Source organism: Macrosteles quadrilineatus, unplaced genomic scaffold, assembly GCF_028750875.1.
Source record: "Macrosteles quadrilineatus isolate MER2022 unplaced genomic scaffold, UCM_ALF_1.0 Scaffold_1__1_contigs__length_201487025, whole genome shotgun sequence".
Taxonomy (NCBI): Eukaryota; Metazoa; Arthropoda; class Insecta; order Hemiptera; family Cicadellidae; genus Macrosteles; species Macrosteles quadrilineatus.
In genome coordinates, this window is record NW_026542594.1 from 56,381,795 (window position 1) to 56,400,888 (window position 19,094).

The 19,094-nt window shown below is 35.5% G+C and overlaps 2 protein-coding genes across 5 annotated transcripts in view; both read right to left on the reverse strand.

The window, feature by feature from the left end:
• Positions 1 to 2,178: 2,178 nt before the first annotated feature.
• LOC128997219 (uncharacterized protein K02A2.6-like) lies at positions 2,179 to 5,433 on the reverse strand. The gene is made up of 2 exons (XM_054422828.1): positions 5,382 to 5,433; positions 2,179 to 4,436 (listed from the first exon to the last, which is right to left on the reverse strand). The coding sequence occupies exons 1-2, from the start codon at positions 5,431 to 5,433 to the stop codon at positions 2,179 to 2,181; spliced, it is 2,310 nt and encodes a 769-aa protein (XP_054278803.1).
• Positions 5,434 to 11,868: 6,435 nt separating this feature from the next.
• The window catches only part of LOC128983159 (protein c-ets-2-B), a 215,696-nt gene continuing 208,470 nt past the window's right edge, over positions 11,869 to 19,094 (reverse strand). For 3 of the 4 annotated variants that reach the window (XM_054402338.1, XM_054402336.1, XM_054402339.1), the window contains 4 exons: positions 16,290 to 16,595; positions 15,110 to 15,370; positions 14,540 to 14,837; positions 11,869 to 14,298 (listed from right to left, as the gene is read on the reverse strand). In XM_054402338.1, the coding sequence (XP_054258313.1) occupies positions 14,235 to 14,298; positions 14,540 to 14,837; positions 15,110 to 15,370; positions 16,290 to 16,595 (929 nt within the window). In that variant the 3' untranslated portion in view covers positions 11,869 to 14,234. The remainder of the gene's footprint in view (positions 14,299 to 14,539; positions 14,838 to 15,109; positions 15,371 to 16,289; positions 16,596 to 19,094) is intronic. The other variant, XM_054402337.1, reaches the window with a different exon arrangement.

The following is a 19,094-nucleotide window of genomic DNA, read 5'->3' on the forward strand; positions in this document are numbered from 1 at the left end:
AAAAAAATGTCAAGGCTAAAAAAGTTTTTAAATTGCATATTCTATAAAAAAAAATGATAAAAAAACTAAAATCATATTTTTAACTGCCACGAAAAATAAAGGAATGTGCCCCATTTAAAGTTTTCTCTAATTCTTACCGTTTCCGATTTCCCAATGGTGGCCTCCTTGAGTTGATCACCCTGTATGTATGAATTTGAACGTATGGTGTTTTTGGCCTCTAGGGACCTCAAAACGAAAAATTAAATCGGTCCCGCGGGTCCAGGTGTTACTACTACGGTAATAGCTTATTCCCTATATGGGAAATTCGCCAAAAACCTAATAGTTAGGGGCCTATATAGAACAACATTACATTCAACCAGCTGTTAGTTAAAACAAATTTTATGGGACTAAAACAAATCAATGATTAAAAAGATTCCTTTAAAAAATAATTTGAACATCCTACAATTTTACTATGCATATTTAATTAATCTGCCATCCTCATACCTAAGAATTGAATGTATCAATGGTCAGCATTACACATAGTATAAATATGTCAACTCTAAATATGTCTTTAAATTTGTTTCCAAATGCTGAATTTGTGTCACAAATGCTGAATGTTTACAGCTGTTATGTTAAGCAAATTATATTGTACTAAAAGCTAGCTTAGAAAGTAAGCGTCGGCTGCTAGACTTTTTAAAAATTAAAACTTGATTCAGAATGTGAAAAAACCCCATTTACGTTTTAATAATATATATGATAGTTTGGACAGGTTTCAACTCTTCCGAGGCGTAATACATTTACACAGTTTATTTGTATACTACATTATAACTCATAAAATAGTTCTAAAATTAAATGGATCTCCTTTTACAAGCGTATATAATAACCAGAAACTTTCAGATCGTCCTTGCGTGTATTTCATGCCACAAATTTTGACGAAAGGCTTTTTATTACATAAACTATACCTATTTACAGTGTTGACCAAACAGTTGGCAAGAAGCATTAATAGATAAGCTATGTACCAAATATGATAATTTTAGCTCTATTCTAATTATGACAAAACACGAAGTAACTAAAAGCGAGTTTTGTTGGTGTAGTAAGCGTTGCAGGAGGTCTACTTTACACTGAATCGACGTTCACTTTTATTGCTTTTGATCTTCCGGCACTGTTGACTCAGCGAAACTAAACTTGTATTTTACCGTATTTCGTTATATTAAAACTGCTGTTGCATTAGGTCAAATTCCCAATAAGTCAATTTCTTTAACATAGACCACGTTTTTAGCTCGGACTGTACTATTTGACTTACTGGGACTTTTGATCTACAGACACTGCAAACATTGTAGTTTTTGACCTAGCGGCACAAGTATAAATTATTTGATCTTCCGGGACTGTTGACTTTCAGCAACATTCCCGTACCGTCTAGTTCTGTTGGATTGTTTGTATTTGATTCAGACTCTGGATGGACTCTGGATCTCTTGTGGTGGTGCTTGACAGTCTATAATAGGAATCCTTCTTGGAACAACAGAACTATCTTGTTTGTTTTGTGTTGTAAAGGTAACTTTCTTCTTGGATTCAAGAGTCAAAATCAATTGATTTATGTGTCGTTTTAAACTTCGTCCAGAATCCAATCCAACAATGTAATGGTATTGACCTAATTTTCTCTTGACTGTACCAAACTGCCATATGTCTTTATTTCCCAATTGATTTTGATGGAAGTTTTGCCTTTGGGTTAGGGAGAAGTGTGGCAAGTCTAATCCGAATCTTCCTGTTCAAATACAACTCTGCTGGAGTCTTGCCTGATGCCAAAGGTGTTGCTCGATATCTGAATGTAATGTTTTGTAGCTTTGTGGTAATTGGGGTTGGATCATCGGCAGCAGCAATAAGTCTTCTCTTTAATGTTTGTATGTTTCGTTCCGCCAGGCCATTTGTTGCAGGATGGTTAGGGGCAGTAAATTTTTGGAAAATCCCACGTTCTTTAGAGTAGTTGATAAATTCCTCACTTTTGAATATAGTGGCATTGTCCGAGACCAAGAACGAGGGGTACCCATGAACCGAGAAAATATTTTCAAGTAGTGTCATCGTCGTTGCTGAGGAAGGAGCATTTTGAAGAATGCGAACTTCTGCCCACTTTGATTTAGCATCTACACACATGAGGAAATAATTTCCATCCAATGGACCGGCATAATCAATATGCACTCTTTCTCAGTTATCATCGGGCTGATCCCACGGATGTACCGGAGCTTTTGGTGGATTGTAACGAACTTTAGCACAAGCTTCACAGCTTTTCACTAGTCTTTCTATTTGTTTGTCCATACCTTCCCAATATACATATCTTCTAGCAAGCTGTTTCATTTTAGTAATTCCGAGGTGTGATTCATGGAGCTCATTAAGAATTTGATTTTGAAGACGTTTGGGAATTACGACTCGATCTGATCGGAAAAGTATGTTGTCTGAGATCATGTAAGGGCTATCTTTGCGACTATTTTTCAGTTCATGCAAAAGAACTTGAAGCTCAGGGTCTTTTGCTGTTTCTTCTTTTATCGTTTCTGCCGTTATCACTGTGCTGGAGATTTGAAGTAAGGTTTCTGCATTGATTGTGTTTATTTCTTTGTCGAATGTTAGTTCAGATGAAATTGATGATTGAACTGGGCTTCGAGACAAACAATCCACGTTTTCATTGTCTCTCCCTTTCTTGCATCGAACTGTATAGTCAAGACCACTGAGGAATGAAGAATAACGCAATAAGCGAGATGATGTCATTCGTGGCAGGGCACGTCCTGGATGAAAGATATGTGACAATGGTTCATTATGGGTGACAAGAGTGAATTTTTTACCAAAAACGTAATTATAGAAATGGGTGACTGCGTAGATGATTGCTAGAGCTTCTCTATCAAGTTGGCTGTAATTGGTTTCAGCCTGGGTCAATGCTCTGGATGCATATGCAATTGGTCTTTCTTGACCATCGATATCATGACTGAGTATTGCAGCAATTCCAGTTGGGCTAGCATCTGTTGTGAGAATAACTGGTTTTGATGGGTCGAAAGGAATAAGAACTGTATCACTACAAAGTTCAGATTTCAGATTCAGAAATGAGGCTTCAGCAGCAGCTGACCAAAAGAATTTTTCTCCTTTTCGAAGCAAACATCGTAGCGGATGTGTTTTTGAAGAGAAGTCAGGAATGAATTTTGCATAGTATGTAACTAAGCCAAGAAAGCGTCTTAACTCATCAACATTTCGAGGGCGAGGCATCTGAGTAACTGCTTCAACCTTTTTAGGGCATTTTTGAATCTTATTGAATGACACCACATGTCCAAGGTAATTAATACTTTCCTTGAAGAAAACACATTTTGTTCTGTTAAGATGTAGATCATTCTTCTTGAGACATTCCAAACATGCAATAAGGTTCTTCATACACTCTTCCAGAGTTTCACCGTGACAAATGATATCATCAAAGTATGCTTCTACCTTTGATAATCCGTTTAATAGTTGTGACAAAATTCTATTAAACTCAGAAGGGGCTGATTTTATTCCAAAACTGAGACGATTCATGTTGAACATTCCTTTATGGGTTGATATTGTTTGAATCTTACTTCCCTCTTCATCGACTTTTAGATGCAAATAAGCCTTATGAAGATCCAACTTACAGAAGTATCTAGATCCGCGGAGACTATGTAGAACATCATCAATGCGTCGAATGGGGTGGTTAGATGAGACAAGTTTTGAATTAACCCCACACTTGTAATCTACGCATAGTCTGACTCCTCCATCTGGCTTTGGGATAACAACCAATGGTGACCCCCAATCACTTGATGCGACTGGAGTTATGATTCCTTGAAACTCGAGGGTTGTAAGTTCCTTTTCTACTCTCTCTCGTAATGCGAAAGGGACATCACGTTCCCTAGTAAATACTGGTTTCTCATTATCTCTGAGTTGGAGTTTGACTTCAACATTGGGAACACATCCGATTCTTTCTTCAAAAATTGCTGAGTATTTTTCGAATATATCCTCTAGAGACGGTACTAAACTAACATCAACTGTATTAATCGGTAATTGCTTTCTGTTGTCTACCTCACTGAGTTCAATTCCAAATCCACGAATCCAAATTCGTCCTAACAAAGCAGAATGACCTGCAGGTACTATAAATAAATCAGCATTTAGTGAATTTGCATTGTAAGAGACTGAGACAGTTTCTTTACCTTTAGGTTTTATTATATCATCAGAGTAGGAGCGAAATGAGATAGGAGTTGGTTGAAGTGGCACTTTAAGTCCAAGTTTATCAAAGTCCGTTTCTGAGAATAAGGAAAATCGTGCACCAGAGTCTACTTCAAATGTTTGAGGCTTGTTGTTGATAGTGACTGTAACCATGTATTTGTCTGAGTCTGGTCCTACTACTATGTAAAGATCTTCCACATCGTTGATTTGTGTGATTCCATACTCATCTGGGTGACTGGATTCATCTTCTGTGTAGTGAGACAACAGGGTGTTTGTTTTAGAGTTCTTTAGTAGAGACGTTATACACACTTTTGAAACGTGGCCTTGTTTTCCACAGGAAGTACATTTAAGATTGTTCCGATTAATTTTGCATTCATTAGACTGATAATTTGATCGACCTCATTTGAAACAAAGTCCATCAATACCCAAAGCTTTGTAGTCAACGTGTCTTTTTAAGCTTTTGTTATGGAAATGTTGTGATTGAGATCTATTGGAACCGCGGTCATCATATTTGTGTGTCTTAAATTGCTTGAAACTTTGATATTCCTTTGTCTTAGACCTTGAATGCCTATCAATTTTGTGTGTATCTGCATTTTCACTTGATGATTGTGTGACAGGATTACAAATTTAATTTGATTCATAGCGGGAAGCTTCTAGGACAATTGCTTTCTTGAGGAGTGAGTCAAAACTGTTGAGATTAGTGTCTTGTAAAAGTTGTTCACGTATCCAATTGTCTTTTAGTCCTCTAATAAATTGAGGGCGGAGAAATTCATCAGCAATTGAAATTTTACTTTCACATTCATTGCAAGAAGTGTAAAAATTACAATCATTCAGGTTACCTTTCAGGACTGTGACAAAATCAGAGATAGATTGATGCAACTGTTGTGAAACACTGAGGAAATAGTGTTGTGCAACAACATAAGATACTGTAGGTGACAACATCACCGTGAAATGTTCGATTAATTTTGAAAAATTAAGGTCTTTTACAGGATTTTCTGGGCCTAAAAGAGTTGTCAGATTATTGTAATGTTCCTTACCAATGGATGAGCACAGGAGTTGAGCCTTCATCTTGTCTTCTTTAATGTTCTTCAAATTGCAATAATTTTCAAAACGTTCCAAATATGATTTGAATTTATCATTATTTGGATCAAAATGTTCAAATGGATTGATCTGAGGAGTTGAAGTTTTATTACCTAGAGCTGCAGCCAAAACATTCATGAGTCTTTCAAATTGTTCTTCATTCATTTTAAGTTGAAATGTTTAACAAAATAAAATATCTTGAAAGTAATAGAATAAAACAAGAATTGATAATAGTTTTTTACCAAATCGTCGCCAACTGAGATGACTTTCGAGTGGAAATATTAGAATATAATAAAAGACAGAGTAGTCCAGGAGCAAACTGCACATATCCAGCTTCCGTGGGATTTTTTGTGAAGGGAATGTGTGACTATGTGGAATCTCTTTATTATATGTCACATAATGGTGTAGTACCGGGTGTTTACCCTCAAATTGCGGGGTTTGGTTTTTATGACGTCGTAAATCCAAGATGGCCGCCATGTGTGACATCTATTCATTAAATTAATAATAACTCTTTTCAGAGTAAAATAATCGAATTTTAATTTACACCATTGAATTCAGCTCAAAAAATCAAACAATTTGGTGTTTTGAATCATTGCTCTATGATCATTGGTTACCGAGATATTGAAGGCGGAAAACACAGAACATTGTCCCCATGTTATCCTTATGGGGAAAAAATAAAATTGTATATCTAGCTTATTACTCAGCATATCTTAATAATAATTGGTATGTGGCTTCATTTAGTAGAGATCTACTTGATTATGGCCTAAAATCCCCCATTTTTACATTTCCGTGGCAGCAAACCTGCATACTAACTTCCAATGTTATTCTTATGGACAATTTTTTGCATGCTTGTTCATGAACATACTTTGAGAAATGATGATGTGTGGCTCCATTTTAATTATTTATTGAATCATTTGCAATTCGTTGAGTATACAGGTCAGCTGCTACGGGGGTATTGTAGCTATAAAAAATATCACAAATTATTGGTATAAAATAAAATAAAATAGACTATAGTTCTGGGTCATATGTAATTTCGTGTGATTGTATGATTGGTGGTGATAGATAGCTAGTGCCATATAGAATCGTGTACTACCGGGTGTTTTGTCTGAAAGTGTGGCCAAGCTGGTGTTTTTGGCCCGCCGTCTTGGATCCACCATATTTGATATTAATATAATTTTTTAAATGTAATGCTGGTGTTGTGACTCATCATTATAAACTATAAATGTTTACGCTAATTTCAATTCCGAAAACCGTTTGTAAATATCGTCTTTCGTTTCGAAGATATATTGAAATGAAAACTCCCCCCCCCATACATCTTTTACGGACGTTTCGTACTTTGATTATTTTTCTCATATATCCAGTTCTTATTATCGCTTGCAATTCGTTATAGTCTTAAAGTATTCAGTGATGTAAGGGCTTTTATTTAAGCTATCGATCATTAAAATCGGACGAGTTAGAGTTGAGCTATGAACCACAACACAATATTAAATTTAACTTTTTCCAAATCAGTTTTATTAAAAGATTTATATCTCGGTTTGTTAATACGGCAAAGGTTCATTCTAGTCTTAAATTACTCAGTAAATGTCTGGTTTAAAATGTTATTAATCACTAAATGAAATCTGACTAATTGAAAATGAGTCATGGGCCTTTATTTAACATTAATAATTATTTTTATTTAGAAATTTTTCTTTGGTTAAAGCAATTAAAGACATACAGGGCTGGTCATCAGGGTTACAACATTTGTTTGGTGTAAGTACAAAGTAAATGATGTGTGATGAGGCATATAAGACTAAAAGGTTCCACGTCTAAAAATTGTAACACTGATGACTAGCCCTGTATGTCTTTAACCAAAGAAAGTTTTGGACATAAAAAAAATTAATGTTAAATGATGGTTCATGACTCATTTTAAAATAACTTAGTCAGATTTCATTTAGTGATTAATAAAATGTAAAATCAAACATTAACCAAGTAATTTGAGACCAGGAAGAACTTAGTGACGTACTAATAACCCGAGATATACATATTTTAATAACAACAGATTTTTTTTTTTTTTTGGCTGAACTCCTGCATCAATCTTTGCATATTTCCAAACTTTCTATTTATTGCATTGTTATTTATTTTTGTTAATATAGTCTATCCTGTTGTTATTGCATTGTTATATCTTGTTCTTGTACAGAGTTTATCATATTGTTATTTTTCTGAATGCTTTATCTGTTTTTCGTTTGTTCTGCCTCTTTACTGAAGTTTCACTCGGCTACTGCATTGCATCATTGTTATTGTTCCTATACTGGTTTTGTTTTTCGAATATCTCGTTTTGTCAACTTGTTCAGATAGTTTGTTATTTATAGTTGTTACTTATAGTTTGTTATTCATAGTTTGTTAATTATAGTTTGTTATTTATTGTTGTTATTTATCTTTTTATGTCTTGTATTGAAGTCTTGTTTTCCAGTTTTTTTTTTCACTACTTTTGTACTGGCCTGTGATTTTTTTCTGCTTCTTCCGTATGTAAGATTATTGTATTATTCATGTAAAAATGGTGCAACCGTTAACAAATAAATAAATAAAATAAACAGATTTGTAATAAGTTAAGTGTAATATTGTGTTAGGGTTCGTAGCTCGACTCTAACGCTCTAACTCAACCGAATTTAAAGATCAATAGCTCAAATGAAAGCTCACCACTGAATATCTTTAGACTAGAACGAACTGCAAGCGTTAATAGGAACTGGAGATATAAGAAAAATAATCTTAAAAATGTTCAAAGTACGAAACGTCCGTAAGAAATGTATGGGGGAGAGTTTTTATTTGAATATATCTTCCAAACGAAAAAAATATATTTAAAAACATATTTCAGCATTGAAATCAGCGTGAAAATTTAGTTCATAATGATGTGTCACAACACTAGCATTGTATAAAAAAGTTATTAACATCCAATATGGCGGATCCAAGATGGCGGCCAAAAACACCAGCTTGGCCACACTTTCAGACAAAATACTCGGTAATACACGGTTCTACATGTCATCACCTATCTATCGCCAACAATCATACAATTGCTTAATTGAAAATCCTACAAAATTACATATGCCTCACAGCTATAGTCTAATTTATTTTATTTTCTAATACCTGTAATTTGTTTACTCGTAGCAGCAGACCTGTATACTCAACGAATTACAAATGCTTCAATAAATAATTAAAATGGAGCCACACATCATCATTTCTCAAAGTATGTTCATGAAAAGCTTGCAAAAATTGTCCATAAGAATAACATTGGCAGTTAGTATGCAGGTTTGCTGCCACGGAAATGTAAAAATGGGGGATTTTAGGCCATAATCAAGTAGATCTCTACTAAATGAAGCCACATACCAATTATTATTAAGATATGCTGAGTAATAAGCTATATATACAATTTTATTTTTTCCCCATAAGGATAACATGGGGACAATGTTCTGTGTTTTCCGCCTTCAATATCTCGGTAACCAATGGTCATAGAGCAATGATTCAAAACACCAAATTGTTTGATTTTTTGAGCTGAATTCAATGGTGTAAATTAAAATTCGATTATTTTACTCTGAAAAGAGTTATTATTAATTTAATGAATAGATGTCACACATGGCGGCCATCTTGGATTTACGACGTCATAAAAACCAAACCCCGCAATTTGAGGGTAAACACCCGGTACTACACCATTATGTGACATATAATAAAGAGATTCCACATAGTCACACATTCCCTTCACAAAAAATCCCACGGAATACAGTTTGCCCCCCGACTAGAGTGTTGAAATAGAAGTAACTGTGTTATATTTAAGATCAGAATAGAATAGTAAACAGCATTTGATAATAAACATTTTGGTTGCTATGGTAACAACTACATATGTTCATAACAGGTACCATGGTGTTTATTAAAAAGTAACCCTAAACAGAGATTAGAACTAAAAAGAAATATACTTTTAATGTATTTTGTATCACTGATTAATGAGCTTACTTCAACTATTTTAAAAGTAACCTATTTTTTTTTTATTTTAAGAAAAATTGAATGATACTAAATTAAATTTTCCTTTAAGCTTTTAACATTTTACGTTTTTATGAGTTGGAGATTCATAATGAGCACGAGCACAACAAGAAGTCAGACACACATCGGGTTTTTTCTGTCACTTCTTTTGTTTTATCGTTTTTTTTGAAGAGGCCTACTAGTTTTGTATAAAATATATAATTATATTATCTTTATTATATTTTGTAATATAATCGGTCCAAACGACTTCTGCAATCGGGGCATAAATGAACGATATTGTACTCGGTGAAGACAAAATCGTGAGTGTCCGTGTTTGCGGGGACATAATCTCCGTCTCCCGCGATCGCACGGGTTATCTCCGAGACCGCGGAGAAATCATTCCTATGTTTTAGGTGGAATAGTGAACATCTTTTGCGGATGCAGGGATATATTCTACATGCGGAAGTCGTTAACATCTCCCGCGAACGCGCAGACAACATTAACGGCCCCCGCGATCGCGGCAAAATCGTGAACACGGATCATCTTTTGCGGTTGCGAGACCTTAATTGTCGCCTTCCGCGATCCCTGGGAGTCGTGATTTTCGATCGCGCAATCTTTACAGACGCCTGCGGCGATTGAGAGAACAGATTATTAAATTCAAACAGCAAAATTTATTTTCCAAAATAAAATATGTTTTTTTAAACCCAAGTGAGGCCCCTTCCTGGGCTGATGAGAGGCCCTCGGCAATCGCCGCACCATGTCCGCCGCTGGGGGAATTCGGCCCTGATTTGGGGGCCTACGTCGGTTTGGGGCCTGGGGCGGACCGCCCCCCCGTCGGTACGCCACTGGCTACGACAATCTTGCTGGCTAATCGGTTGATAATGAATAACTGCATATATTTACAAGGTATATGACTTTAAACTGGATTAAACAATTTAAATACTTAATTTCTAGACCGAAAATAAACTTATTTTAGACACTTCCCACAGTTAAAAAAGTAAAATTTCGAATTTTTGCAAAACTGCAAACTTTTGCAGGTTTATGGTCACCGACGCGCACTGAATAATGGTGATGACGCTTCGCTTGGTTTCTTTTCAGTCTCTTTTATAAAGAGGCTTGGGGCACCACCGCTGCCACCATGTTACTCACCGGTCAGAAGAATACTGCCACTGCTGTCCTCAGTCGACGATAGTTGGTATTGATAGGCTATTGGGCTTTTGGTAATATGTGGCCAGTTCATATAATGTAAATCTCACTTTTATATTCGCCTTTTTAAAGATTACACACACAAACTTCAATTTAGATCCAAAAATGAATAGTATATCTTGCCTACTTACATACAAAGATCCGTCTATTTTTATCAATTTACGGTATTACGGATGCATCTGTGAAAGCAGTTAGACAATATTTTTACTGAATATTATATTGTTTTCAGATATTGTAATTTGTAATAATTAATTGTAAATCAAAATCAAATAAACTTATGAGGTCCCTGGTCACCTGAAAGTCGAGCTGATCTCGATACTGGAAACAATGGGAATTGTTGTCGAATTTGGAAGACCAAACAAAAGCTAGTTAATTGTCATTAGACTCTCGCCAAGTGTGTCTTGTCCATTTATTACCATAGAGCACATGAATATTTTATGCGCTATGTTAATAAACATAAATTAAACAGTACCTAATAAGGTACTGTATCGAAAAGAAGAAAATCGCGATCGCGGGAAATACAAAACTATGTTGCTGTGACCGCAACAGTTGCTTAAGGGATGTTCCCGTGAATCTCGTGGCCTCTTTTCTAATGTTGGTTTTGAGTTTTGGCCTTAGACACATCACTTATACCTAATGTACTAAAAAAAATAAATAAATAATGAAAGTAACAATCGCTGTGTGTATGGTTTGGCGTCCTCGTCAAAACGTGGGCTCTTATAGGTTCCTGTTCTGTTGGTATTGAAATCCTGGTACCATACTCAAATTTTAACGTTGATTTTTTGCACAGATACTTGTCCTAAAAACCGATGGTGCCGAGATTTTCCTTTAGGTATCAGCACAAAGCTGATTATAATAATAAATGGTTATGAAATACGTTTCATGCAAATTTTCTCTTGCTCTCGGGGGACATGCCCCCCCCCCCTGTGGTACACTAGTGGTGTCTAAAGCAGATTCTATTTGCCGTCCCTTCTACTCTCCTTTCCCCCTCGCAAACACGTACTATAGCGTTGACCGCTCACTCAGTAAGACCCTGTGCACTACAACTGCTGTACAAAAATGCTATGTGGCCATCAACGTTCAGGCTCTTCTTTGTTCAGTAAATGTATATTTCCGCCCTACCATACCACATCTAAAAGCGCACAGTTGTCCCTTAAGCTTGTATTATCCTCTGTATCTTACTTTATAACAACCAACAAATTGTTTCAGCGAATTTGTTTGCCAAACAATTTGTTCAGTGTGGACAATATGTCTAGTGTGGTTGTGGTGTGGACTGTAACTCTTGGAAGTAGATACCAGTTTACCTCCTTAAAAATTGTCATGTCTGTGTTCTTTTACATTAGGGCTTTTCAGACACACTGATTGATCCAGATTTATAGAAAAGAGGATACAAATAAAACAATAGTATAAAAATTAATATTATATTGACACAGATGTAAGTCATAAGAAAACTGTATAAAGAACTGATTGCTATTTACTATACAAATATCACTTGAACTTGAATAACATCAGTTACTACATAAGTTTATTCAAAATACACTTCCTTTGGTTTATAAAGCAGTAAATTTGGCTTTTCACCTTTTACTCAATAAATACATATTTATAAAAACAACTAGAGTAATTGGATGACTATGCAACCACTTATTAATAAAAGGCTTATTATTATATTGGAAAATTTGTTGTCACTTAATTTTTGAATACATAGAAAGTATAAAGGACCAAAGCACTAGATTTATCACTAACTAGCTTCTTTGAGATTTCAAATCATACCGAATACATTGCAACATCTACCTTTATTCTGAGCAAATCTTCCTCTAACTAACAGACATTCTAACGTTTGTTAGTTTTCCAAATTTACTAATATTTTAAAATTGTATTTTAATTGAAAATGGACGTACAAAATTTTATGATTATCTTTTTATTTCAACTTTTCAATATTGATCATGAACACTTTAAAAATAATCATACAAACCTGAGATAAAATACTAGTTCAATATTTTGTTTGAGCAGACGTTACAGTAAATCACAAAGGTAAAATCTGATAAAGATAAATCCTCACTAGAATGAAATTAATTTTTTTTAATAAACAAATAATCAAGTTAAAAATACACAAGAATGATTTTAAAGTTATACTGTGTTCATATACTTTAAGACCAATCACGCTTACTATTAATATCAACTTGGTACTGCACAGTTATTCACTATCTACATTTGCTGAACACACAGAAAACTGTAAATTTATGTTTGGCAAATGTGGAAGTTTATGGACAGAATAATATAGTGGCCATATACTTTCACATCTGTTTTTTTCTATGTGTGCAGCAAAGGTGATAGGCATCGAAAATCAAGCTAGGAAAAACCTGATATAAATAAGTTCTGAGCATGATATTTGTTTTTCACAACTGTCTTTTGATGACAAAACCTTTGAAAAGCCTATCTAGCTTTCACTATCCTGTTAGTTGTTTATTACATTACTGAACACCTTTGTGGTCACTGAGTGAAGTTCTCTACACAAGCAGTTAGCTCAATGAAACAGGAAGATCACAATGGTAGGTGAGATCTCAAATATGAGACTTTATTGTCATTACCCTAAAACTAGAAAGCAATGAATAACACCTGAAGTAAGCTTAACACGATAACACAATTAATAACAAAACAAGATATGGAAACACAATTTTTATCCTTCTGTTAAAATATTCCTCCTTGTTATATCAAATAAATATATTTCTCGATTAAGGTTCACCGTGTTCAACACAATTACCGATGCAATACTTCATGAGGAAAAAGGGTTGGTTAAGTTAATTATTATAACAAATTTCAAGTAGGAGTACATACAATGATCTAGTATGGTTGTTGTAAGTTTAACATTATATGATACATAAACATTTAAATCAACTGTCAATGGGGAATTTTTCATTGATCTAAATAGTGAGAACAGAAGAAAACAGATTATTTATTAAAACAATTTCAATAAAAAGCACATGTTTAAAGTGTTGAATAGTAAAGTTCACAAAAATTATATTAATAACTAACAAATGAGCTATAGACTGCTAAAAGCACATTTTGCAGTCTTCTGAGTTCTTTTAAAACTGCACCTATAAATTTGTTACTGTACGACAGATTTGAAATATGTAAAGCGATTAGTAAAGCTTAATTTGATACATTAACAGTATCAATGAATATTTCTTTGAATTTTTCAAGAGAAAACCCTGTAGTATAACAGTTTCTAGTATTCTAAAAGCAAGATGCAGTGTTGTTTTTAATTTTAAATATTATCACAGATATATAAGCTCTTTTCCACACATCAAATGTAAAAGATTACTTATTGCAGTTATTATAAAACTGAGTAATAGTAATTTACGATTATTTTTGACAAATTAAAATAATTATCTACTAACTTAATCATTTGTGAAACAAGAACTAAATTGAAGAAACCATTGTTATATCTATTACTCGTCTTCTACAGGTTTTCAACTATAGAACAACAATAAAACAAATCTTAACAATAAAACTTAAATATTAACCGATAATATCTAAATTCATTACATAATATAGCGATATAAAATCACAAAATATATCTCGATTCGTTTAGTTACTTACAAGTCTCTATTATGTACAAGGCACTTGGGTCTGCTACGGTCGATTTACACTATTTGGTAGTTAACGATAACACAAACACAATCGGAGTTATAACGTAGTCCTCAAATGTTCACTTCTGTCCTATACAGTGAGAGAGCGTGGCAACATATGTACAGAGATCTTGTTTGATTGGCTCAGTCATCGTCCTTCTTCTCCAGCTTGAGGTCTACCATGTCATGTAGCTGTTCTGGACTGTACCTGCAACATGAGTATCCGTCATTACAAACTACTGTGGGAGATACTGTTACTGTATCAAAGATCTGCCTCCTTCAAAGCCATACAAGATGGTAATCAATAAAATAAAACATACTCAACCTCATACACCATAGTCAACTTTGTGATCAGAAAAGGCAAAGAAATTATAGATAAGTTGAACATTATTTGAATAGTATATTTTTAGAACCATTTGTTAACAAAAATATTGGCATTCTCTACTCACCCGAGCATGCCCTGAAGATCACAGACGAAACGGTAGACATATCGTTTCCCCGCAGTCTTGTGGATAATGTTCTTGTCGTAGTAGTAGCGCAGTCCTCGACTGAGCTTCTCGTAGTTCATCTTGGGCTTGTTTTTGCGCACGCCCCATCGACGCGCAACTTCGTCTGGGTCAGTCAGTTTAAACTCCCAGCCGTCGCCCGTCCAGGAGATGAAGCCTTGACACGTCTTGTCTGTGAGTAGCTCTAAGAGGAACTGCCACAGTTGGATGGGTCCAGAGCCTGTGAAGCAAGGACCTCCACCTGGGAAACAACATAGGTATTTTAATTGGAATACAGGTGTTCTGTTCAATTATACAATCATGCTTATGAAGTATAAATGTCCCTGCAACATGGAATTTGAATAGTATTAAAGTATTGATTTTCTCACTTAATTTCAATGAATATGATTGTTAGTCTGAAAGATAAAACCCTTGTAGTTAAACCCAACCAAATAATTCAATTATAACCGAACCTACACAAGATATGGTCATTAACTAAGGATAGAACTACATATTCGAGTTGTAGCCAGTTACCTAGTTGGTCTTGGCCACTGTAGCCGGCAGCGTGCAGTAGAGCCTTACTGTCTCCTCCGCTAGGTAGTGGCAGTGATGTGTGAGAATGATGAGACTCTCTGTGTAGGAAGGCAGGATGATGCAAGGCAGGATGACCACTGCTGTTACCCATGTCTCCCCACCCAGCCTCACACATGCTGCCAGGCACTGTCTGGAACGGGGAGTTGTCATATGCTGGGTACGGTGAACTGTCTCCATAGCCTTCGAATGGTCCGTACCTCCCTGCAAACAAACAAACATCAGTCATACAGCTAAACAAATCTGATATGAATGGATCCTTGTACTTTCACAATAATTGACACCAACGGCACATTTAGGTTTTGAAACGGATAACCTGAAGAGAGAAAAACAACTAAACTAAATGTCTTGAAATATTTTTTTCTGGTTCTTGTTTTGTACCCTAGAATTAATTCTCATTGATGATTCAGAAAAGTCATCATTAGATTTGTGTATTTGCGTTTATAATGAATGAGAGTGAAGAAACAAATATTGCAATATTAACTTGTTTGTATACAGTTACAATACAAATGACATGGAAAGTCATACGTGTTAGCAGTAACCAAATGGAAATTGACCTGAATACATTAGAACAAAGGTTATACAGCTAAGAAATGAATATGTATCAGGTCATTGTGTCGCAAACAATTGTGGATTGACAACAAACGATCAGACGCTTTATCAACTGATGATAACACATGCATCTAAAAATCAAAAAGGAAACTATACTTAGTTGTGGTGTGCAACTTATTATGGTACTAAAAAAGGCCTTCCCTCCTTATCTCTATAATTCTATAAGAGACTAAGGAATCCTACCTTGAACAAACAAAAAATGTTTTGAATATAAAATCCATAAACAAGTAATCTCCATTAATAACTAGTTCATTCCACACGAGAACAACATGGTAGACATTATAGTTTAATTGAATATGTCGATAAACCAACAATAAACGAGTGACTAAATTGTTTCTTTTTACTAAATACCACGTTATTTCTGGTCCAGGAGATACAAAATGTTCACACAATTATTTCCAGGTCGGTTTGAATGAATGAGAGATGTTTTTGTGCTCATAGGCATGTACAGATATTATGCGTACATGAGGATTAGTACAAACAAAATGTTGAGCTTGTTGGGATTGCTTACCTCTAGTGGGATGGGGGTAGGTCTTGGCGTACTGACTGGTGAAGTGGTGATACTTGTGTTCAAACAGTGGTGGTGGTGGGTGGCCTGAGTACAGTTCAGGACTACTTTCCATGTAAGGCGACTGGTGCGGGTCTAGACTGTGGTACTCCGAGCTGTCTGCCTCGTACTGGGGGGGAGGAACTGTGCTTGTGTACGAAGGTGTCACCTCATCACTAGCATTACCCTCATTGGTCCCTCCCCCCGTCCCACCACCGCCTCCGCCCAGCATCGAACTGTTCTCTGGTAACCCGTGCCCCGAGTACCCACCTGCAACAGATCATACAGGCTAAGTACTCAAGAGGAAAGAGTTAGTACTTAATGAAACTGGACCCAATCAATTGGGCAATCATTTGGGCATCATTTAATCATTGGGCAAAAACACATTATTCTGGCTGAAAAATCATCTGTCTTAATCAGTATCAAAGCTAAAAAGTGCATCTCACTTTATTTACTCATATTAAAGTTGAAATACATCCAGGTTTGTCCCCTTCTCAATTAATAACATAACATTTTCTTAATAGGAGTATTTTTGGTTAGTGTGATTAACCCGTGGGAGCAAGCATAGCAGTCTAAATGACTGGATTTGTACTTTTGTGTATAAAAATCTTTATATACGATACGTGAAGGCAATTTCTACGAAACACTACTCCTCCGTTAATAATGGACAGATTTTTAAAAACGATGTGTCAAAATTAAGTATTGTTTGTGTAGATGCCCCCTTTCATCAATTCCTGTAATAAAAGCCCTCAGGATTTGCCCCACAGGCCATCAAAATCTCAACGTAATTCTTATGGATAAAAGATTTTGTTTACTTAAACGGACGAATAATTTGTATTAATTACAGCTGTTCATAGTAAACACATGATACACACAAGAGCGTTTGTTTTCAGTTTTGATAACTGGAGTGGAGTGATTGATTACATTATCTTTGAGTTGACTCTTTTAAGTCATCGGAAATTATGACTGTTATTCGCTTTGAAATAACGCCCGTAATACTTTGCAATTGCTCGAATTCGAGCAACATATTAATATACTTAATATACAGTTGGATCTCGATAATCCGACAGTTACGGGACCGGGGGGGTGTCGGATTACCAAAAACGTCGGATTACCAAAGGTTAGCTTTATTTCACTGAATTTAACTGCATACGTTAAGAAAAACCAGTTTTTAATACATATCACGGACTATTTAACTGTTATAGGTACAAACTAATCAACTTAGGCATTATATATTACAAAAAAGAAAGATTTATTGCATATCAAAATACAAAAATCAGTACAGTATAAATCAAAACTAAAATACAATGTAGGCTAGTGCTCCGTTTTTTCTAAATACATTACAACATTGTAATTACTGTACTGTAACTACGGTGTAGGCCTACACATTTACGGGTTGAAAAAATCTGTGATAGTCTTTTGTTTCTTTTTACGCAAACAGTCAGTCATTGCATTTTCTTGAATGTGTCTCAACATTAACACGTTGTCCAAGTCAAGTCCACGCTCTTCACACCAGCGAATCAAAGTGTTTGCAGCCAACATAGCTTCGTCACAGCTGATTGTGTATTTTGCCTCCACGGCCTCCTCAATTGTGTCGTCTTGTTCATTAGATATGACTTCCTGTACTATATCTTCATCTGTTAGGTCAGCACACAGGTTGTCGTCTAATACCCATCTTATTAGGTCTTCTGAAGATTCTTGCGAAACGTTAATATCATCGCAAAGTGTTAGTGTGTCCTCCACAACTCCGTTGTCATCTTGACCATTGTCATTTCCATCGTCGTTATTTTGGAGGAGTGAGTTTTCTGGCCAAACATTTTTCCATGACTTAATTAGAGTTTCAGGTTTGACTTGTTGCCATGCAAATGCTGCATTTAAAATGGCATCCTTGATGTTAAATTTTTTCAATAGTGATGTGATGTCTGCGTCAGGTTGACAGACGATATCCATAAGTAGGCGCTTCTTATAATGTGCCTTCATTGTCTTGATAACATTTTGATCCATTGGTTGAATCAGAGCAGTTGTATTTTTTGGCAAATACATGGCCTCTATGTAACCACCAGTTGTCTTCACTTTTAATCCCTCCATGTCCGGATGTCCGGGAGCATTATCTAACAGTAAAAGAGCCTTTATAGGCAGACTTTTACTCTTTAAGTGTTGTTTTACCTCTGGGACAAAATGGTTGAAAAACTAGTCATTGAAAACGTCTTGAGTTACCCAAGCTCGGCTTTGATTCATGTAAACAACTGGAAGGGAATCCATATTGACGTTCTTAAATGCCCGGGGGTTCTTACTTTTACCGACAGCTAGCAGTTTTAACATATGACTCCCAGCGCGTTGACGATCCCAGAAGGGTCTCAATAAAGTTAGAAATTTCTGTCACATCGGCAGATAGTTTCTCTCCACTCATCTGTAAGAAACGAATACCGTGTCGCTTTTTGAAATTTTCAAACCAGCCATCGCTGGCACGAAAATCATCTTTTTTGATGATTTCACGATAAAAAAACCGTGCTTCCTCTTTTAAAATATCCCCAGAAATCGGGGCATGTCTGTTTCTTTGCTGTTTAAACCACGCATAAAGAGCTTCCTCAACTTGGGGATATTCGCTCATTTTAAGTGTTTTTCTCTTAGAATCGTCTTCAACACATTTTATAAAATGTTCTATTTTTTCCCTATTTTTCACAATGTCATAAACGGTAGGTCGCCCGATGTCATAAACCTTAGAAATAGCCGTGGGAGTTTCACCACGGTCATACCTCTTAATAATTT

Excerpts from the sequence above, each read along its gene's own strand:
- LOC128997219 (XM_054422828.1), bottom strand. The coding sequence starts at position 5,433 with ATGAATGAAGAACAATTTGAAAGACTCATGAATGTTTTGGCTGCAGCT. Across the intron at positions 4,437-5,381 it reads TGTTTTGGCTGCAGCTCTAG|AAGATGAATCCAGTCACCCA; the intron begins GTAATAAAACTT and ends CTCACTACACAG.